This window comes from Protobothrops mucrosquamatus, unplaced genomic scaffold (genome assembly GCF_001527695.2).
Source record: "Protobothrops mucrosquamatus isolate PMUCROS unplaced genomic scaffold, P.Mucros_1.0 scaffold109, whole genome shotgun sequence".
In the NCBI taxonomy this organism is placed as follows: domain Eukaryota; kingdom Metazoa; phylum Chordata; class Lepidosauria; order Squamata; family Viperidae; genus Protobothrops; species Protobothrops mucrosquamatus.
Window position 1 is genome coordinate 271,117 of NW_015386481.1, and position 22,149 is coordinate 293,265.

General features: G+C 48.2%; 1 protein-coding gene across 1 annotated transcript; it reads right to left on the bottom strand.

Moving 5' to 3' along the window:
- Positions 1-4,929: 4,929 nt before the first annotated feature.
- Positions 4,930-21,114, bottom strand: PLEKHG5 (pleckstrin homology and RhoGEF domain containing G5). The gene is made up of 19 exons (XM_015812731.2): positions 21,057-21,114; positions 20,328-20,430; positions 20,038-20,092; positions 19,458-19,549; positions 18,952-19,088; positions 18,017-18,180; positions 15,957-16,060; positions 13,197-13,422; positions 12,621-12,716; positions 11,991-12,041; positions 11,305-11,454; positions 10,576-10,686; positions 10,250-10,399; positions 8,193-8,330; positions 7,545-7,664; positions 6,794-6,926; positions 6,562-6,677; positions 6,016-6,203; positions 4,930-5,764 (listed from the first exon to the last, which is right to left on the bottom strand). The coding sequence occupies exons 1-19, from the start codon at positions 21,097-21,099 to the stop codon at positions 4,930-4,932; spliced, it is 3,012 nt and encodes a 1,003-aa protein (XP_015668217.1). The 5' UTR covers positions 21,100-21,114.
- Between the last annotated feature and the right edge of the window lie 1,035 nt (positions 21,115-22,149).

The window sequence follows — 22,149 nt, forward strand, 5'->3', positions numbered from 1 at the left end:
CACTTTTAACACCTGTCGGAATGAACTTTGTATTTTGAAAGACGCAGTAGGATGAAAATCAAACACAAAATACAAAATGATAAGCTCTCTCCAGGAAAATTTGGAGTGGCTTCTTAGTAAAGTTGAAACTTTACACTGGAGTCGCTCAGAAAGAGGCTATTAACAGTGAATATCTAGATTGGCTGATTATTTTTTTTCCTCTTCCCTCCCCGTCACCTTTCCTTTAGTGCCATGCCTTTGGGAGTACAAACCTGATTTTCTAGAATTATACAGAGAAGTCAAGAGAGGGATGCAATTTTTAAAGACATAAAGGGGGTCTCCTGTGTGACAATGCTGCCCCCACCCCTCATTTTTTTTCCATTTCTGCCCCACCCATCATTTTCAGCAACAAGTGCTGAAGATACTCACCCTACTTGGGTATCAAAGCTCACATCCTATTTCCAAAATAGATTACCCCATAGCATGGGCCCTCCCCTAGGAGATCCTTATCGGTGTACAGTCAGCTCCAGATTAAATCTACTTCCTTTCCCGAAATACGATCTCCTCCCCCGTTTAACCCTTTCCTGCTCAGAAAGGAGGAGGGGGCAGTTCGCACATGCCTCTGGTGCAGCCTTGTTTTTTGCACTAATGGCCTTAAAATGTAGGACAGTCCAGGCCTATCTCACTCTGCAAAGCAAAACATTTTAAGGGTATTCAAGTGCAAAAAACAGCCAAAAAAACCCCAACCCATGAGGACTAGCATCTTGGCCAGGATTGAAATGCGTAGGTGGTGATGTCTCCCCGTAAGTAATCCTCGACTTACGATTGTCAACGAAGCTCAAGCGTTCCGTTGCTAAGCCAGAGAGCTGTTAAGGGAGATTTGCCCCGTTTTACGACCTGTCTTGCCACAGTTGTTAAGTGAAACATTGCAGTTGTTAAGTTAGTGACACGGTTGTTAAGTAAAAGCCAGCTTCCCCGTTGACTTTGCTGGTCAGGTCACAAAATGGATCACGTGACCCTGGAGCACTTCAACAGTCATAAGTACAGGCCAGTTGCCAAGCATCCCAATTTTGATCACGTGACCCCCCAGGGAGGCTGTGATGGTCGTAAGTGTGAAAAACAAGTACTCAAGTCATTTTTTTTCAGTGATGTCGTCACTTCAAACGGTCACTAAACGAATTGTTGCAATTTGAGGACTACCTGTAGAGACTCTGGATTCTAATTTTAAAAAGACGCTTTTCTAACAATTTTCAACTAGCGGCCATATATTCTTTAACCTGCTTAATATTAAATATCAATTTCAGCGCTGACTTGCAGTGGAATTTGCTAATCTGTGCTTTAATTTCATTCATTCTTCTAGTCCACAGGAAAGTTCCTTTTGAACAACTGGCAGACGCTAAAACCACCCTAAACTCTGAAATAAAAAAAAAATCTGCTATCTCATTTTGCCCAGTGAATTAACAGGATCATATTTTAGGTTTTCCTCGGTTTAAATTTAAGCCTTGACACAACCCTCTAAAAGAAATTTAAGACTTTTAGTGAATTAAGACTTTTAAAGATTTTTAAAACATTTTTTATTTTAAGGATTAAAAACCCAGAGTTGGGATTTTTTTTAATACTTCTGTTTCAATCTGAAAGTTGGTTTGAGAATCTTTTTAGGAGATTTGTGAGAGATTTCCAAAGATTGCTAAAGTTTTTAAAAGGTTGTTTTAAAAGTTTAAAGCTTTTTCAAGATTTGTAAAACGTTTTTCAAGACTTTAAAAGTTTTCCGGGACTTTTTAAAAGCTTTTCAAAACTTTTAGAAACTTAAAAAGTTTTAGAAAGTTAAGTTTTAAAAAGACTTAAAAAGTCATACTTTTTAAAAGTTCTAAAAGTTCTAAAATGTTTTTTAAAAAAAATTAAAGAGATTTTTTTAAAAAGAGGTTCGTTTTGAGGTTCTTTTTTGAAGAAGAGAGACTACACCCCCCCCCCCAATTAAATTCAGTCAGCTTCACAAGGGGGAAGGAGCCCAACCTGTCACGGAGACCCCCGTTCTCAATTTCAGAACGAGGCAGAAAACCAGAAGCCCTTTGTAAGAATCAAAGCAAGAAGTCAGAGAAAATCCCACTAACCTTTCTGAATGAAGCTCAGCTGAGTCTCAGTTTAACGAAGAACCGTGTCTAGTTGAGAATTAACCCGGCAGTTTTTCCCTCTGCAAAAATGAAGTTTTGCAAAATCGGATGCCCGATTTTGTTTGTTAGTAAGCGCTGGTACTTACCGCAGCAGCTGATGCACGAAGACACCCACCGCGCATCGCTTTCATTAAAGAGACCACAGCCCATTCAGCCCCCCCCAAAGGCTCAGGAAACCACCCCTCCCACCCCCAAGCCGTGTCACCCAGATGTCTTCAAGAGAAGGAAAGTGAACAAAAAAACCCGCACGGGCAACTTTTTAAGTCCCCGCGGCAGGAAGGAAATGCAATTTCTTTTTTTAAAAAAAGAAAAAAAATAATAATTATAAAGCGCAGCTCTTTTTTTTTCAAGTCGGTCGATCCAGTGGGAAACTTTGAAAAAAGTTGGGGAAAGAAAGAGGGGGGGAGATTTTTTTTTTTTTTTAATTAAGGGGTGGTTGAGGTTGCAAAAAAAAAATTTTCATTCCTTTTTCATTTTTTGAACTTCTGATTTGGGCAGAAATATTCCACCGCTTTTAAGGGTTTAGAGAAAGATGGTAAAAGATTAGAGGAAGATAAAACGTGCCAAAGTTTTTTGGGGGGGGGGCTTGCGAATGTGATTCGGCGAACTTTACTTAAGAGCAAGCTTTTTTTTCTCAAAAGAAAAGAAAAAAAAACACCTTTTATGCAAATGAATTCAAAACGCTCGGTTTGCAAGCGGAGCGAAAGACAAATTGGAAATTATGAGCGAAGGAGGCCGTGACTGACGCAGAGTTTGGGGGGGGTTCCCCCTCCTTCGTAAAAAAAGAAGGGGGGCGGCACGGCGATGAACGCAGATAACTGTGGTTAAAGGGGCATCAGATGTCATCAGATGGTTTTTAAGCATCTGATAAAGGTAGTCCTCGAGTTACGATCACAACTGGAGAAGAATTTCCGTGCTTCTGAGTTGTAAGTCATACCCAAACTCAGTTACTTGTGGCTTGTATCCCTATCCTGGTTTGTCACCGTGGGCTGGATTTCCCACCCTAACTCAGCAAGCAATGATAGTTTGCTGTCATGCCCAAACCCAGCCACAAACCCCTATCCCCCCCCCACAATTACATCCCAGGAGAGGGAAAAAATCATAAGATTTAATCGGCCTTTAATGGGGGACCAATTGCGCCAAGCAACCACATTTGCAAAATAAAAAGGGGGGGTGCAGAATCCCCACTGCGCCTCTGGGGGAGGCAGCCACGAAAGCCACGGCATGTCCTGGTAGAAAAGGAACTGAACTAGTTACCCCCCCCCCACTTCTCCTGCCCCATTGAAAAATGGGGCCGGTGGGGGCTGCGAGAATACAAGCTTAATAAATAGGCAGTGTTAAAAGCCAACGCAAAACACAACAGATGCAGAATTAAAAAGAGGGGGTTTGCTAGGGAAAAATGCACCACGTTGCGTGGCCGATACATTTGGGGGGTGGGCTTTGCTCCGCCGTCCGAGCGGGGCCCCAATTTAGTTTTTCGTCCATGGAAGGCGTCAGCCCTGGAATCAAACAAGGATAATTGTCACCCCCAACAAAAAGGGGGCAGAGAGGCATTGACGTCCCCCAAACTGTCCACAATGTCACAAGTTTTTCACGACTCAGCAGGCTGCTGTTCCATTTTTTTCTTCTTCCGATATTCCCAGCTCGCAAAACCACAAACTTCGCCCTTTCTGCAATCGTCTGCTTTCCTGTTCCTTGGGCCACTTCTGTTATCCTTCTTCACTCCTTTCCCTTTTCCGACTTTCCAGTTCTTTCTCCCTCCTTCCAAAAACAGCCAACCTTGGCTTGAACCTGTGCTCCTTGTCTCAGGATGCTGGGGTTGGACTAGATGACCTCTATGTTGTTCTGTACAACGCTTTTCTCGCTGTTGTGTGCACCTCCTCGGCAGGGAAAAAAAACACCCCAAGGGGGAGTCTTTATTTTCCTCCTTCTGGATGGGAAGACCCCGTACCACAATGGGAGCGAAACGAGGGTGGGGGTGAGTCGTACCCATTGCCCAGGCAGGGTAATCAAGGCTGGAAAGTGCCCCATTCCTTCTTGGGGCTCCGGAGTGAGCGTTGGGCATGGAGCGAGCTCAAACGAGCGAAAGTTAGGGTCCTCTGGTTAAGTGGATTTGGGGAGGGGTGACAATGGCCGGTGGGGCCCACGTCCAGGAGGAAGCGACAAGGTTCAATTCCTGATATGGGGAGATTTGGGGTAACAAGGGAGCCATATTTAGAGGAGGAGAAGCCGAGTGAGAAAAACAACAGATAAAACATTGTACGGAGAGCCACTTGAATTCTCCTTCTCCATCCTTTGTGTCCAGCGAGGAGGGTGAACAAGGAGGAATGAACAGTGCAAAACTTGGGGGTCAAAATCGAAGTTCCTGGGAAGTTGTTGCTGGGGGCCCCCACCCTCCCACCCCCCCACTTTCTCATGTCCTCGGGCCAAGGGTGCACACAGCCGCCGCAAACACATCAATCGGGTGCACGCACATACACAGAAATGGCACCCGGTTGGGATGCTGTGCCCTGTCCTCGTGCCCACCCCCTCGGGGCGGCTGAGTGGTCCTGATGCCCACGGAGGGGTGGGACTCTGTCTCGCACTCGGTTCTCTTCTTCTGACGCTTCTCATACCTCCCTGCAAGAGACGAGAAAATAAGATTCATCAGGACATGTTTCCTGCCTGGGCTACCTCACAAGGCTGAGGCCACCCACCATTCACCCTCCTGTCTGCTCTGCTACCCCCGTTACAGCTCAGAGGTCCTCGCAGTCCCACTCGCCATTCTCCTGCCACCCACTCACGAGGCTGTAAGCGTGGAGTTGAGCAGCAGTGTCGTGTGGAGGCGGTACAGCTGGCCCAAAGTCAACTTCCGGTGCTGAATCGCCGGTGGGTCCGAAAAAGCCTGCTGCTCCGCCGACAGCTCCTCGCTCAGATTCTCCTCGTCCAGCCAGCACGGGGATGGGGGTCCGTTCGGGACAGCAGCCGCCAGCTCCGAAGAGATGCAGATTCCCAGCAAGGACGTCTCCTCCGCTTCAGAGAACTCGGAAGCGCTGCTGTTATTGCTGCTGCTGCTAAAGACCCTGCACAGGGGCTGGCCTTGGGGCTCCTGCGTCGGAGGGCCCCCGGACAACATGACCGGAGGAGAAAGTTCGAACAAACTTTGACTCTGGACGAGAAACAGTGAGGGCGATAGAACCTGCGCGAGGTTGGCTTCGGATTTGGATTTCAGCACCTTGGTCTTGGCAGGCAGGAGCTGGATAGGGATCTGACGACGCAACTTGGGGGAGCCAGGCTTGGTGACATCCTCCTCTTCCTCCTCGGCAGCCTCCGTACCGCCCTGCGGCAGCGCCGGCTCCACCAGTTCGTGTAGCGAGCCGAGCGAGAGAGTCCCGTAGGCGCTGTCGAACGACGAGCAGCTGCAGGGGCTGGGTTCCGGTTTCGACAAGGGTCTGGAGGTGTCGGTGAGTGGATCTCCTGTCTCCAAGGAGCATGTGGCGGAATTGGGGAGGGGGCTGAGGCTCAATTCCTCCGCTGGGGGGAGGAACTGGCTCCCGTCAAAGGAAGGGGAAAGGTATCCCTCGCCGGTCTCAGCCGCGATCATGGAGATGGTCTCAGTGGAGCTGTCGGAGAGGCTGAAAATCAAGATAGGAAGTTCGGTTAGGGTTGCCACTGAAATTGACTAGCAGAAAGCACGGAATTGACAACCCTGGAGGGATTTCAATGCCCCAAAGCTAAAATCACAGCGCCGTAATGTGCACAATAAGCACACGGGGTCCGCTTCCTTCCTTCCTTCCATAGGCGGAAACTTTGTTTTTGCAAAACTCAACACCTGAGGCTTGCAACCGTCATAAATACGAGTCAGTGGCCACGCGTCTGAACTTACCGCTGCTGGGAATCCGGGCTGCTGGGGCTTTTCCGGAGGGTGGGAGGGGAGCTGGCTTCCGAGGAGTCCCTGTTGCCTTCTTCCTCTTCTTCCTCTTCCTCCTCTTCCTCTTCCGCCTTGGCTTCCTGGACCTGGGGAAGCTGCTGCTTGCGTTGGAACTCTTGAAGACGCAGCTGCTGCAGCTTATTCTACGGGATGAAAGTTGCAAAGGTAGACTCTCTTGGGACAGGGAAGATCCTCTAATCCAGAGCCAAGGCGTAATGGGGATCTTAGAAGGGCTTTTTTGGGGGGGAGGGGGAAGCTGGGAGACCCCAGCCCTCATGAGACCACGAGGCAGGCAGAGAATGAAAACGAAACTTGCTCCAGAGGGTAAGATTTGAACACGTGGCATGAAACTTCGCCGATGTAGATAGGGGCGGGACCTTAGGAAACATTTCTGTTTCTTTGCCTTGCCTCGAGATTTTCAAACAGAGGCTCGACGGTCAGTTTAGCTGACAGGGAGTAGTGAAACCCGCTGATGGGCTGGATGACCTCTGAGTTGCCTACCTGAGCGTTACAGACAGCCTCGACCCAGCTCCGGCAGAGCGACTGCCCGCTGGTCTGAAACGTGTAGGCACACACGGCGCTGCGAAACTCGTTCAGGTAGATCAGCAGGAAAGACCCTTGGGGGGGGGGGAAGGATAACAGAAAATACAGACGGTCCTCGACTTAGTGGCCAACGTTACACCAGCAACGCTGCATGTGTGTGTGTGTGTGTGTGTGTGTGTGTGTTTCTTACCTGGATCCCTGAGCGCCCGACACACCACCTTGTCGATCAGGAGGGGCTGGCGGACGACCCGGGTGCGCTCACCCTTCTTGGCTGGTTTGGTGATGAGGAAGAGGTCGGTGAAGAGGAAGCAGTAGACGTCCATCTGGCCCAAGAGAGACCACCGGGGGTGAGAAGCAGGGCGGGGGGGGGGGGGAGGAGGGATCTGCTGCGATGGAGACCCCCGGGGAGGGACAGGACCCCCTCCCTGTTGGGTTTCTGTGGATGGATGGATGGATGGAGGGGAGAAAGGAAAGAAAAGGAAAGGAGGAAGGAATGAGAAAAAGATAAAAGGAGGGAAGGAGGGAGGGCAGAAGGAAAGGAAGAAAGAGGGAGGGATAAGAAAGTTAGATAGAAATGAGGGAGGAAGGAAGCAAGGAAGGAAAGAAAGAATGAAAGAAGGAGCAGAAAGAAGAGGAAGGAAAGGAGGGAGGAAGGAAGGAAGGAAAGAAGAATAGGAAAGAAGAACGGAGGGAGGGCAAGAAAACGCCAAGCAGAGCTAAATTACGCATTTAGCACTTTCTCCGGACGGGACAGAATTTCGGGGCGCTTAACACCCCCTTGGCGACCTGACATATCCCAAACATCCCCGCAAGCAGAAAGCTAGCAGAGAAGCCGCAAGCAGCCCTTCCTGACACCTCCCCCTTCTCCCGTTAGCCCCGAAGCAGAGCCAGTGGCCCCCTCGGCCCTTTGCCAGCCCCCCCAACCCTTTCCGGGGACCCACCTTGCTGTCTCGGCCTTCCCTCATCTTCAGGGCCCCCTCCATCAGCAGCCGTCGCGTCTCCTCCCGGGACGTCCCGGGGATCGGGGCTGTCAGATCCAAGCGCTGAAACTCCTTCAGGATCTGGGGGGCAGGGGGGTTGGGATGGGTGGAGGAAGCAAATGGGGGGGCCTCACGTTTGGCCCCGAACCCCCAAAGCACCAGAGACAAACCCAAACCGAGTTGGGTTGAGATTAATTAACCATGGTTAGTTTCAAGCCAGATCTTGGCTTCTCCTCCCATCGAGATGGTCCCATACACAGGCAGTTCTCGGCTTACAGCCATTCGTTTAGTGACGGTTGGAAGTAACAACGGCACTGAAATAAGGGACTTGGGACCGGTCCTCACACGTACAGCCGTCGCAGCATCCCGAATTAATCCCACAGGCTCAACATGTAACCATGACGCAGACTGCATGTCGCGACGGTCATAAATCAGGTCGCTCACATAACCGACCCACACTTGTGAGGTTTTTTGTGCGTTGTCGGTCGTTAAACGAACCCATTGCTGGGGCAACCCCGTCGTAAGTCGAGGACTACCTGTAAGAGCTTTGGGGCTGGTCTCCCTTGCACCTCCCCCTGCCCTCCCCTCCCCCCCGAACCCCTGCCCGACCTTGTCCACTTCGTCGGTGCTGCCTTCCACCACCTCGTAGGCCTCGATGCGGTTCACGGTGGTCGCCAGGCGTTGCTGCTCCTGGTGGTGCCGCATGCGCGAGTTGACGTGGTTGATGAACGATTCCACCGCGGTGATCTGCCCAGAGGGGAGAAAGAAGGGCGGAAACCGCTCCTTTTATCCTCCTGGAGCAGAAACCGACGATTCCCCCCCCCCCCGAAGGAGTCTGAGCATCAGGAAACCTGGCCGAGTTTCTCTAAGGTAGACTGCGATGGAAGGTGGAAGCTCTACTCGACCTCGGTGATTGATAGGCGTGTAGGATTAATATTTATATGCTGTGATTAATATTTGTATGTTGTGATTAATAGTTATAAGTGACTTATACGTAAGGGTGTACGTCTATAGGTATGTTGTGTATAGTATGTTTTAAATGTGTGTTATGTATGTGTACACTCTGATGTTCTTGCTGTATTTTTATTTTATTATTTTATTTTATTATTTTTTTATTTTATTTTATTATTTATTTTATTTTATTATTTATTTTATTTTATTTTATTTTATTTTATTTTATTTTATTTTATTTTATTATTTTATTTTATTTTATTATTTTATTTTATTATTTTATTTTTTATTTTATTTTATTTTATTTTATTATTATTTTATTTTATTTTATTTTATTTTATTTTATTTTATTTTATTATTTTATTTCATTTTATTTTATTTTATTTTATTTTATTTTATTTTATTTTATTTTATTTTATTATTTTATTTATTTGTACCCTGGCTTTTTTATTTTTACAAATAATGCAAGGTGGTGAATGTGTACACAACATTCCTCCTTCTGCCTGTTTTGCCCTCAGCGTGAACAACCTTGTGAGGTGGGTCAGGCTGAGAGACATTGGCCCAAAGTCACCCAGTCGGGTTTTATGCTTAAGGCAGGACTAGAACTCGCAGCCTCCTGGGGACTGGCCCAAAGTCACCCCAGTTTCAACTCCCTTCGAAATATTCATTTCCGTTGCTGAATTGCACTTGGACTCTTCAACCTTTCCGGCTCAGTGTTCGGAGGACAAAACTGTGCAAAGAGTTTTTTGTGCTGGTTGAAGGCAGAGCGAACTGGGGAAGTTTTTTAAAAAAAATAAAATCTCAAAACTGGTGGTCGGGAGTTCCCTAGATTAACTCAGGGCGGTGACAAAAATCCAGGAGTTTTCCTGCTGTCTGAATCCCCCCCCCAGCGGGCCCTCCGTTCTAGCTTTCTCGTATTTTCTTATCAGTCCCCCGGAAAAAAAAAAGAAAGAAAGCGATTAAAAAGAGTTTTGAGCACCGATTATCTTATTTATTTATCTTATTTCCTGGCAAGCGGAGATGGGCGCTGTGCGGGGTGGGTGGATGGCAAACAATTCAGACTTTTTTCTCCCGTTAAGCTGCCCAACCCGGTTGTCTTTCGCAAGACACGCTTCTGGGCTGTGGAAAATGCAGGTTACAGAATAACGAGAGTCGGAAGGGACCTCGGAGGTCATCTAGTCCAACCCCTTGCTCGAGCAGGAGACCCTGATTGTACCCTTCCAGACAAATGGCTGTCCAGTTTATTTTTTTTTTTGAAAACCTCCAGGAATGGAGAACCCACAACTTCTAAAACTCAGCCGTTTCCACTGGTTAAGTGATCTGGGATTACGGAATAACAGCTGGAAAGGACCTCAGAGGTCATCTACTCCACCCCCCTGCTTCAGCAGGGGACCCTATACCCATTCCAGACAAGTGGCTGTCCAGCCTCTTCTTGAAAATTGTGGAGAGCACCCACAATTTCTGGAGAACAAGCTGTTCCAACTGGTTAATTGATCTGGGATTACAGAACGACAGAGTTGGAAGGGACCTCAGAGGTCATCCAGTCCAACCCCCCCGCCGATCGAGCAGGAGACCTTACACCTGATACATTCTGACCCTTTGCTCCTTGGGCTGGCTTGCGTGCCCATGCAGGGTGGGTTTTGTTAAACGGCGCACGCAAAAAGGACCCGCCCAACCCTCTAGCCATCATCTGGGAACTGGGTTTGGCCCCTTACCATGCCGATGATGGCTTCTCGGTCCTCGGGGTCCTCGGTCTTCTTCAAGACGGACTTCAGGAGCAGAGGGTACTTGGTCAGGCGTTGGTGCGGCTTCACCAGCATGTCGCTCAGCTTGAGACGGTTGCACTGCTTGTGTTTCTCGGCCCACTAGGAGAGAAAAGTATTATGGGAGTCCCGTCACAAACGGGGCCACCCACGGGGAGACCCCGCCAGCCCAGATTCCCGGAAAGGGGTGCAGATTCTCCGCTGCATACAGGGAGCCCTTGACCCTGGGACTTTCTGCCCGGTGGCCCGGGGGGATGTCCAGCCCCGCCTCTCCTTACCGTCACGTAAAGCCGGAAGAGTTCGTTTTGTCGCAGCAAATTCCGCATGTATTCCATGCAAGCTTCCTCTTCCATACAGTAACGGATGTACGGCTGGAAGTGGGCGCCAAACTGGGGGGAGGGGAGAGAGCCAGAGTTAACCATGGTTTAAGGAGGACCGTGGAAGCTGGAATGATCTAGCATCGGCTAAGCATCCAGGGGGCATTTGACTGGGCTGTGGGAGAGATTGTCTTCCTTGGGTGGGGTCCTGGGTGGTCTCTGAGCTGGGGGGGGGGGTTTCTTGCGGACGTCTCATGACCCAACTAGGGAACATCATCAGTGCTAGAAGGGAGTGGAGTTTGGGGAGAGGAGGAGGAGGAGAGACTATGGGTTCCTTGGCGCTCTCTGAGCCTGGCTGTTTTCTTGCAGATGTTTCATAACCCAACTAGGTAACATTATCAGTGCTGGGAGGAATGGAAGGAGGAGGAAGAAGAGGAGGACTGTGGGGGTCTCTGGTGCTCTCTGAGCTTGGCGGTTTCCTTGCAGACGTCTCATGACCCAACTAGGGAACATCATCAGCGCTAGAAGGAGGCAGACGTTGTTCTCTCTTTATATACTGACCATTTGCAAACCTCCTTCCCTTCCGTGGGCCCGACATCAGCTTCCAAGCTCAACTCCAAATGCAGAGGGCCTCTGAGCATACCATAAGGGCTCGCCCCACCCACCTAACCAGCCCTCTTTCCCCCTCACCATATTAAAGCCCTCGGACAAATCGATGGGGTCCAGTAAGTTTCGGCTCCTCCGGGCCTTGTCCAAAATGGGGGCCATGACGGTCCTCCAGAGGTTGCGATGGACCCGGACAATCTCTTGGATGTTGCTGAAGAGCCTCTCGGCGTCCACCTTGGAAAGAGGGGACACCCCCCCCCCAAAAAAACAGAAGCCCGTGAGGCCAATCCGTTCCTTTCTGAGGAATTAAAATCCATACGGGTCATCCTCGACTTACGACGTTTCATTTAGGGACAACAGCCGTGAAAAAAGTGACCGAGGACCCGTTTTTCCACACTTAACGACCGTCGCAGCACCCCCGTGGCCACGCGATTGAAATCCAGGCGCTCGGCAACTGACTCGTACTTAGGACGGTTTGGCAGCGTCCCCGGGGTCGTGTCATCCCTTTTCTCAAAGCCAGACTCGCTTTACAACCGTGTTGTAAAAGGTTGTTAAAACGGGGCAAAACTCACTGAAGAAATGTTTCACTTAGTGAGAGAGATCTGGCGCTCAATTCTGGTCGTAAGTTGAGGTACTAGGCGCCTCTACATACGACTTCTGTGCTGGGCAATGCACATTTCTGTTCTTTCATCCACAAACTGGAAATTTGTGACTTTGACCCATTTCCCAGCAGAGTTTTTAATGGGGTGGGGGGTGGGGGGAGCCCTTACCTCGCACAAGAGACCCGAATCCTGCAAATTTAGAAGACAGCAGAGGAAGAGCTGAAGAGAGGAGAAAAAAATAAATAAATGTATTAATCCATTGGGCTCCACCGTCGGCAGACTGTGGTTAGATTAGAGAAGAGACGGGCAATTTTGGGGTGTGATTCACAAAAGGCTGTGCTTTTGGGGGGCATTCCACCCGTGCACACATATTTTATTGGTTGATCAAAATCTAAACCACAGAAGTAAGAAGAAGAAAAAATGAAAATAAGGGATGAAAAAGGGAAAAGCACCGACTTCCGATTCCTTTTGGTGGAGAAGAATAAGGTAATAACATAAAACCTCAACTTTTTTACTTTTATATAATAATATATTACCGGCCATTTCTGCAACTGACGACTCTGTCTAATCAGCAAAGACAAAGTTTCATATATATTTTTTTCTCCACCTCAGGCACAAAGTCCAGAAGTGGTTTCCAAGTAGAAAACAAAATTAATTGCGTGCTTCTCTTTAACGGCTGGCTGAGGAATTCTGCGAGTTGAAGTCCACGCAGAAGCTGGTGGAAATTGAGAGACGGGGTGGGAAGATTTGCACAGGGCACCGCAGGGCTATGGAGGGAGTAACCCAGGACGGACTTACATCCGTGATGACTTTCAGTTTCTTGATGTAGGAGGCTTCGGTGTGGAGCAGCTCCCAAATGGCTTCCTGCTGGTGGCACTGGCGTCGCGTCAACGTCTGGAGACAAACCAAGGATAGATTTAACCTTAGTTGAAAGGAGAAGGAGGGAAGGAGGAAGGAGGGGAAAGGAGGTAGAGAGGGAGGGAGGGAAGAAGGAGAAAGAGGGAACGAAGGGAAGGAAGGGATGGGAAGAAAGGGAAAGGGAAAAAAGGAGAAAAGAAAGAAAAGAAAAAAGAAAAGAAGGAAGGAAGGAAGGAACAAAGGAAGGAAGGAAGGAAGGAAGGAAGGAAGGAAGGAAGGAAGGAAGGAAGGAAAGAAGGAAGGAAGGAAGGAAGGAAGGAAGGAAGGAAGGAAGGAAGAAGGAAGGAAGGAAGGAAGGAAGGAAGGCGGTAGATAGGGAGGATGGAAGGCTGGAGAAGGAGGGAAGGAAGGCAGGAAGGGAGAGAAAGAAGGAAAGGGAGAAAAGAAAGAGAGAGAGAAGGAAGGAAGGAAGGAAAAGAAAGAAAAGAAAGCCACCTCCCTCTCCCCCACGCTCACCTCAGTCCCCGGGATGATCTGCTGCCAGCTCTCCTCCATCCGGAGGCCGCCCTGCTCCTCCTCCTCCTCCTGCTCCTGCTCTCCGTCCTCCCAGGAGTCCTGGTCGAAGCGCAGCTGGTCGGGCAGGCGGGGCAGGCCGAAGAGGCCAAAGGACTGCAGCTTGCTCTCCAGCTGCTCCGTCTTGTCCAGCTCCTGCATGGGGGGGAGAGAGAGACACAACGGAGGGCTGACCCACAGGAAAGGAACTTTGCATCACCTGGGAAGCAGCCCAGGAAAGAAGGGAGGGAATGAAGAAAGAAAGAAAGAAAGAAAGAAAGAAAGAAAGAAAGAAAGAAAGAAAGAAAGAAAGAGAGAGAGAGAGAGAGAGAGAGAGAGAGGGAAGGAAGCAAGGAAGAAGAGAGAGAGATAGAGGAGAAGGAAGGAGGGAATGAAGAAAGAAAGAAAGAAAGAAAGAAAGAGAAAGAGGGGGAAGGAAACAAGGAAGGAGAGAGAGAGAGAGAGAGAAAGAGAAGAGGAGAAGGAAGGAGGGAGAGAGGAAAAGAAGGAAGGAAGGAAGGAAATCCAGAGATCCCTTATCTGGGAAGAGATCACAATCCGGATTTTCCACCACCTTTCTGGAGAGGAAAGCTTGAACTTGGGGGGGGGGGGNGTGGGGGGGGGTCAGAAGCAAACAGATTGGGTGGGTGGGTAGTTATGAATATATAAACCAGTTAGATATTGAACTCATTATACACACACGATAACTGTTTTTCAATCTCGAAATTTAAGATGCGAGGACTTCAACTCCCAGAATGCCCCAAACAGGCAGATAAAGACTTCAGTTCCCATCATTCCCCAGCCAGCACGGGTGGACTTCAACTCCCAGAATTCCCCCCTCTTAAATACGGCCAGCTGTACTTTGCAACCATCCTGGCAAGCAGAAGATCAAGTCCTTGGAGAAAAATGCAAAATTCACCCTGCAGAGCTGGCTTTCTACATGCAGGGATTCCTGCTGCCCGTTTCCCAGCCTCTGGTTGTGTGTGTGTGTGTGTCTGTGTGTGTGTGTGTGTGTGTTGCTTGTTTGCCTGCCGGGTCAAAAAAAAAGAAAAGAAAGGGTGTGCCCCTTCGGTTTTGCTCCTTTGACAAATTTATTCAGCCAAGCTTATTTCGTGTCTGGATCAATACAACGGCGAAACTGGAAGCGAAAAAGAGGAAACGCAAAAATGATAAAGTTATAGATAGCCCTCTCCATTTATTTCTCCACCGTCAGAGTTTGAAAGAGCCGTAAATTATAACACGGGGTTGAGGGTTGTAAAATCATCTAAAGGACCATAAAGCAAAAGGCCTGGGCGAACTCTGTCCTCTGCACCAAAGGGAAAAAAATAAAAAAATCAAATCAGGCAGGCCCGGGGGGTGGGGGGGGGGGAGAGAGAGACAGAAATGGGCGGCCCTGGGGGCTTTGGCTGAACCCAGAGCAGTCCCTGAAAAGATCGTAAAAAGTCACCGGTGTCTGGAGGGGATCACAAAATAAAATAAATCTTTTAATCTCAGCTCCAGTTTTATAGTTTTGATTGGCAGGCACCCAGAATTGGTTCAAAAATGGGTGGGTGAATGAATGAATGAATAGGAAGGAAGGAAGGAAGAGAAGAGAAGAGAAGAGAAGAGAAGAGAAGAGAAGAAAGGGAGGATGGGAGGGAGGGAGGAAGGAAGGAGAGAAGGAGAGAAGAGAAGAGAAGACAGAGAGAAAGGGAGGATGGGAGGGAGAAAGGAAGGAGAGAAGGAGAGAACAGAATAGAATAGAATAGAAGAGAAGAGAAGAGAAGAGAAGAGAGAGAGAAAGGGAGGATGGGAGGGAGAAAGGAAGGAGAGAAGGAGAGAAGAGAAGAGAAGAGAAGAGAAGAGAAGAGAAGAGAAGAGAAAGGGAGGATGGGAGGGAGAAAGGAAGGAGAGAAGGAGAGAACAGAATAGAATAGAATAGAATAGAATAGAAGAGAAGAGAAGAGAAGAGAAGAGAAAGGGAGGATGGGAGGGAGAAAGGAAGGAGAGAAGGAGAGAACAGAAGAGAAGAGAAGAGAAGAGAAAAGAGAAAGGGAGGAAGGAAGGAAGGAAAGAAGGAAGGAAGACGACGAATAAATAAATATTTAAACCACCCCAATGATGAATCAGCCACCAGGGAGTCCTTATAAGCGATATGCCCATTTTAAATTTTTATTTCAGGTCTCAGAGGTCATAGCACAGCACAGGTCTAATTCTCCCTACACACGCACAACAGCCCTGCGAGGTAGACTAGACTGGCATTACACCAACAACACACCACCACCGTGCCAGAGGAGACGGGATTGACACACTGATGGCTTCGCATCCACCACCCACCAAACAATCACAATCAAATTTCCAAAACTTCAGCCTGTCCTGCAAATTGAAAACTTGGCCGTTACCGTCAATAAAACCAACATTCTCGGTTTCTTTCATTCCGGACGCTCCCGGCCACCGGCAGAGAGTAGGAAATTGCAGTTGGCACCGGGTTCAAAGGGCTAGCTAGGATTGCTTCGGAAGACAAAACGAGCTAAATTTGACTCATTGGTGATTTTAGGTGTGGGTCAGCACACCTAAGTTGGATTCAGACAACCCCCCGTGATCAGCTCATTGAAAAACCTAGCAGACGCATTCCCTGGGCCACGCTAAACCGGTTTAATGTCGGTTAGTTTGCAGCAGCTTCACAGAACTCAGATCCTGCTGCAGTAAGCAAACTCAAGTTTCCGATTCCGAATACAGACTTACATCCTGTCCGGGTTTCCAACATCCAGGCTGACCCCCGCGCCCCCCAGATTCACTCTGACCAGCTTCTCCTTTTGCCTCGTGGCAAAGATCCTTGCTTGGTTTGGCTAGCCGGGACGAAAATTCAGAAACCTCGGATTGGGAGTTATAGAGCTGAATTCGAGCAGCGACAAATCCCGGCGCGACGGCCGGCTCCCAGCCGAAGGGCTCGTCCAGCAGGTGTTGGAAACGGGCATAATGCAGCGCTGACCACTCGGTGTGGGTCGGAAGGTCCCACCTCCTCCATTTGGGGCCAAACATGGCTGTGTCCTCAATCCCACATGATTTCTGACGAGGGAGAGAACTCGGTTTCCCAAGTCCAAACGGCAAGGAGTCCGAACTTTTTTTGAGACTTGCGCCCACGGGCCGAGACGTCGCAGCTCTGAATTTGAACTCAGCCCAGTGGGAGGGATTTAGCAGCCTCGGCTTACTTCAAAAGCATCCGATAAAGGAGACCGGCTCCGTTGCGAAGAGTGACGGGAAGCTGCACTGGCGAAGATTCGTGGGTGCAGGCTGAGCGCAGATCTGCCAAGGGGCACCTGGCACAGTGGTGGCTTTGCCAACGGGCACCAAGCTGGCAAAGCGGTGCCACTTCCTGCTTCTTGTGGGAAAGCGGGCAGGGCAGAGGGTGGAGAGCTTCCAACCGGCTCCAAAGGTCAGGCTTTGGGGCAATCAATCAATCGGAATTTATTTACTATCCAAATAATAGGAACCAAACAGTTGGCAGAAGACGCAAGGAAGAAGTAATTCTGATTCTCCCCCCCCCCCCTTGCAGTAGATAGTAATTTTTGTCCCTTTCGGCCCGAATCAGAAAAAAAAATCAGAAGTCTTTTTAGTAAATGGATAAGCTCAAGAGGCTGGATGGTGTTGTTAAATCAAGCCCCAGAAATGTTGGGATTGTTCCCTGCAGTGACAGCAGAGGGAAGCAAAGCTCTGTTTAAAATAAAATAAAAACACTAACTATGTATCAAAAAGAAAAGCAAGGGTACATTAAAAATAAAAGTAAAAAATAAACAAAGAATAGAATTAGGGTACAATGTAAATGAAAAAGCGAAACAAAATGGGAGTTGGATATAAATGAAAAATGAAACGAAATGAAACATGAACTCAAAATCAAATCAAAGAAGTTAAAAATCAAATGTAAAACTCAAAATCAAATCAAAAATTAAAAATCAAATCCAATATACATCAAAAATCAAATCAAATATAAATGAAAAATCAAATCAAATGTAAACTCCAAATAAAACCGAACAAATCAAAACACACATTAAAAATCAAATCAAATATCAATTAAAAAATGAAATGAAATGAAAACACCGCTCTTGAGTTGAACTCTGGCACCTATCCATCTTAGTCGGCCTAGGGGAAAGGGAATTGTCACGGCTTTTTTTCAACCCCCTGGCCTGGCTTCCAATTCAGGGATCTCCTGTTGGTCTTCCATCCCTGTTAAACCAGTTTTCCAAGGTCAGCCAAAGTTGGTCGTGTGCTGCCCTCTGCTGGCTGGCGGTAATAAATAACAGGCATAAAGATCAGCCCTTCTTTCTGGCTGGGGAGGGGTGATTCCTGCTGGCACAGATCTCTGTGTAGCTCCAAAGTCCACCAATGGAAAAGTGAGGTCATCCTGGCTTGTTCCAGCAGAAAGAAGGTTTTTCTCCCAGGCAGAAGCAAAGTTCAACCGATCGATGTGATCATCAGAAACATGATCTAGTCAGTTTCACCATGCTGGGAAAATTTGAAACTTCCAGCTTGATTTTTCCCGGCTTGCAGAGCAATTTCTCAACGTTGGCAACTTGAAAAACGGGTGGACTTCAACTCCTAAAATGTTTTATAGATCTCCCCAGTTGAGGCATTCAACACCTCAGCCTGATAAGGGAACAACATCCAGACAAGGTAGTCCATTCCCCAGAAAGCAGCCCTGGATGCATCCCCTGCTACTGGATGGGTCAGCTCCTGATCCATCTGCTTTGGGATGTGGGGGGGAGGGAGGCAGGGGAAGGGGCACCCACACCTGTCCCCCAACTCACCACGGCGTCAGTACTCTCCCGGCGAAGGGAAATTTGCTCCAGTCGATCCAAAGATGGGGTGGCGAGGAAAGAGGGGCTGATGCCCACCGGGCGCAGGATAGGCAAACTCAGGGATTTGTTGTCCTTCACCGCTTCTTCGACCTTCAGATCATTTCCTGGTTTGGCTGAAACAGAGAAAAAAAAAACGTGGTGATCTGGATCACTTCCTGCAAAATGGCCTACTTGGGGGGGGGGGGTTTGCTGCAAATATGGGTCCTCGTCCTACTCGGTTCTCTAAGCAGGTGCCCTCCGGATCTGCCCCAGGTGAAATCGTTCTATATTGTGGTGACATTGTTTCTTCCGACATGGTGAAACTGACTAGATCACATTTCTGACTGGGCGAAAAATTGGCAAATATCAAGGCAGTGGGAGAGAAGTGAAGATTGATAACCCTCGATGACGTCCCTCCGGCCGGAAATACGCTGTCGATCCATGATTTCCCTCCCCACCGCCTTGATATTTTCCCATTTGGGGCCAAACAGTCACACGGTCTAGTCAGTTTCACTATCCCAAAGAAATTCTCAGCTTGATTTTCTTCACCATGGCAACGTGAAGAGGGGTGGATTTCAACGCTGTCGATCCATGATTTCCCTCCCCACCGCCTTGATATTTTCCCATTTGGGGCCAAACAGTCACACGGTCTAGTCAGTTTCACTATCCCAAAGAAATTCTCAGCTTGATTTTCTTCACCATGGCAACGTGAAGAGGGGTGGATTTCAACTCTGGGCTGGGGAATTCTGGGAGTTGAAGTCCACCCATCTTCAACTTCGGATCCGGTTCATAATTATCCCTCCAGGTAGGTGTGTTATAACTGCGAACGGATGCTCAAGCAATCAGTCGCAAGTCGAGGACTATCCGTCGTAAGGTGAAGCCCGTGGATCGGATCACCACGCTACCTTTCACGCGCAGGTAATGCCCTCCGAAGCGATAGGCTTCAAAGTTGAGTGACAGCGGGGTGTTTGACTGGTCCAGATAAATGTCCACTTTTGACAGATCGATGCCTTTCCGCTCAAAGACGGGAAACAAGACCTCCCTGGATTATCCCAAGAAGAAAAAACAGGCTGAAATTCAACAGGTGACCGCGTTCGACAGACAGGTATCTGACCCCAAAGAATACCAGACTAGAACATCCACGTGAAAACATATGTTTTTATTTATTATTTTAAATGAATTTGTTTCGTTTTATTACTAAAGTATCTAATGCCATTCTTGTCCATTGTTACTTAATTAATTAGAGTCATTCCGATAGGAGATGCAAATCAATTTAATACATAGATTTATTTTATTTAGTAAATGTACAGGCAGCCCTCGAACGTACGGGGCCAGAATTTCCGTTGTTGAGCAATATCTGAGAGGCTTAAATGGGGCAGCAGGTGAGACAGAATCAGAATTACATTCTTACCCTAAAGATTTCTTCTTCATGGCTGGGGCGATCTCCGTTTCAACGTCCACGTTCAAATCAAATTTCAGAGTGAAATATTCCCTGCTAGGATCCTGGGGAAGAAATAACTTATTTTAAAAGTCGGTAAGGTTTTTAAAAGTGTTTTTTAAGTTTTTTAAGTGTTTTTAAAAAAAGGTGTCTTACGCAGATTCATTTAGCAGAGCGTTTTGCAAACCTGGCCATTTTAAAACAGGTGGACTTCAACTCCCAGAATTTTTGAGAAACCAGGGTTTAGCGTTGATTTTAACTTAAACTCTCTGATTTTTATAGGAGACTCAGAAGCTAAACCACTGAAAGATTCCCCTGCCCATCTGTTTGACAGGGGACAGCCATTCCAGGAGGATAGGTCTGAGCAGGGGGTTGCACTGGATGCCCTCTGAGGGGCCCTATCGACTTGCTACTATTGTGAGAGCTGCAGTTTGGCCTCTGGATCCCATTGAAAGTGTAACTTCAAAACGTTTGCTAAACGATTGCTCGTAAGTCGAGGACTATTTATATATGGATTCTGGAAAGAAGCAAGGTATGATCGACCCGTCCTTACGTCCGTATGTCTCCTTGTTCCTTTCTTGGGCTTGCGAGCTAAATTTCGTTTTTCTCTGCAAGAAACAAGGGAAAAAACGGAATTGGGGTTACCCACACAGCAGATCTCTGCCCATCTCACTCTTTTTCCCAAAACAGAGGTGAAAAAAAATTGTGGTTTTTTTCCCCCTCCACTATCTTTCCATTCCTTCTGAAAGCTAGCTCTCCAGGACATGAGATCGGCCGACCTTGAGGAATTAGCTTTCTGAAGCGCGGGGATGTTTGCCAAATGGGTCTTTCCCTACAACTCACCCTTTCCCGTCAATCAGCGGTTCGTCCTCCTCTTCCACATCGGAGGCCGGGCTCGTGCGTGGCGGGCAGGACCGGGTGGAGACGTTGCGCGCCAGGATAGACCCTGAAGATAAGAGTTATGGGGTGGTTAATCCCTGCACTGGGACTTGGGAGTCCCGTTCACACATTCCTCCCTCCCTCGGAGAGATCCCCTATCTGGCCACGTTTCTTTTGACTCTCTTATTTTATTACTAAAAGGCTTCAGATTCCACGAACAGCGGCTTACTTATTCTGAGGCATGGGCAGAATTCTGCACCGGGTGCAAATCCTGCATCGTATAAATTGCCATCTCTACATCAGCGCTTCTCAGCCTTGACTACCTTAAGATGGGTGGACTTCAACTCCCAGAATTCCCTGGTGATAATGCATTCCTTTTGATGTGCATCCCTATCGCATTGCCTGCTTATTCTCTCGTAATCCCTTCCTCTGCAATCTCTCCACTGCAAGGAGTAGAGACATGCTTACTCTCTTGTAATCCCTTCCTGTGCGATCTCTCTGCTCTAGAGAGTAGGAGACACAAAACGGGCATGGCCGGCTGGGGAAATCCAGAGAAGGTTGGATTTTAGAGTTGGCAATTAAGTCTTGGGCCAAATCCAGCCAGTTCAAGGTTTTAAATTTTGATAAATGAATAAAGAGGGCCATGCGCGAGAACCAGGCCCAGTTCTGGCCCAGCAAGGTCTCGGTGGTCACCTGGAGGCGGAAGGTCGAAGCGGATATGTCGGTCAAAGTGCATCGCCCCGTGGATCTGCCCGTCGCACGCCTCGCACAAGTGCAGGGGGCTGTGGTGATTGACTTGTTCACATTTGGCGTGGTGACAGACCTGGAAGGGGGGGAGGCAGAGGAGAGAAGGGAAGATGGCGGTTTACGAATTATAATCCTCCCGGGAGTGAGGGGGGGGACGCTTATTTTTAGACTACTTTCCAAGTTAAGGAAAAGTTAAGTTATATAAATTCGGTCAATGGATCTGTTTGGTCTACACAGGGATAACTAGAGCCAGGCTTCTGAAGGGTATTCAAATGAAGGAAGAGGCATTCCCTGGCATATATATATATAAGAAGAAAGAGGAATGATCTGGCAGACAAGGGAAGGAAGAGGCATGCTCTCGCAGACGTGAGAAGCAGGAGAAATTATTTTGCAGACATGAGAATGGAGAGGCACTCTTGCAGACATAAGCAGGAAAAAATTCTCTTGCAGATAGGTAAGAGACAGAAGAGGCATTCTCTTGCAGACGTGAGAAAATAAATTATCTTGAAGAAAGGGAAAGAAGAAGCATTCTCTTGCAGACCTCTGAAGAACGAGAAACGATCTTGCAGACAGGCAAAGGAGGCAAAACAACACTGCCTGCCGGTGGGGCAAGAAGCATTCTCTAGCAAGCAGATTAAAAAGCATCCCTTGTGCACGTGTGAAGGAAGAAGCTTCCTCCGGCTTTTTGAGATAAAGGAAGCATTCTCTTGCCTAGAAGTCAAGGAAGAGGCATCTTCTGATAGACTTCCCTCCGTTTATCCTGCAGCCCTCGGGATTCTTCCACTACTCAGAAAGCATCCCACAAGCTGGGAAGGAACCTCAGAGGCCATCTAGTCCATCCCCGTGCTCAGAGCAGAACCTGCTCCAGGATTTGAGGCGGCTCTTCCCAACTGGCGTGGGTTGCGAGTTCGATCCTTCATCCCCTGACTCTCATCTAATTCTCGCTGATGTGGATATTAATAATTGCACCCCTGAGGCCTTTAATGGCCGGTGGTCCTCGACTTACAACAACAACTAAGCCCAAAGTTTCCGCTGCTGA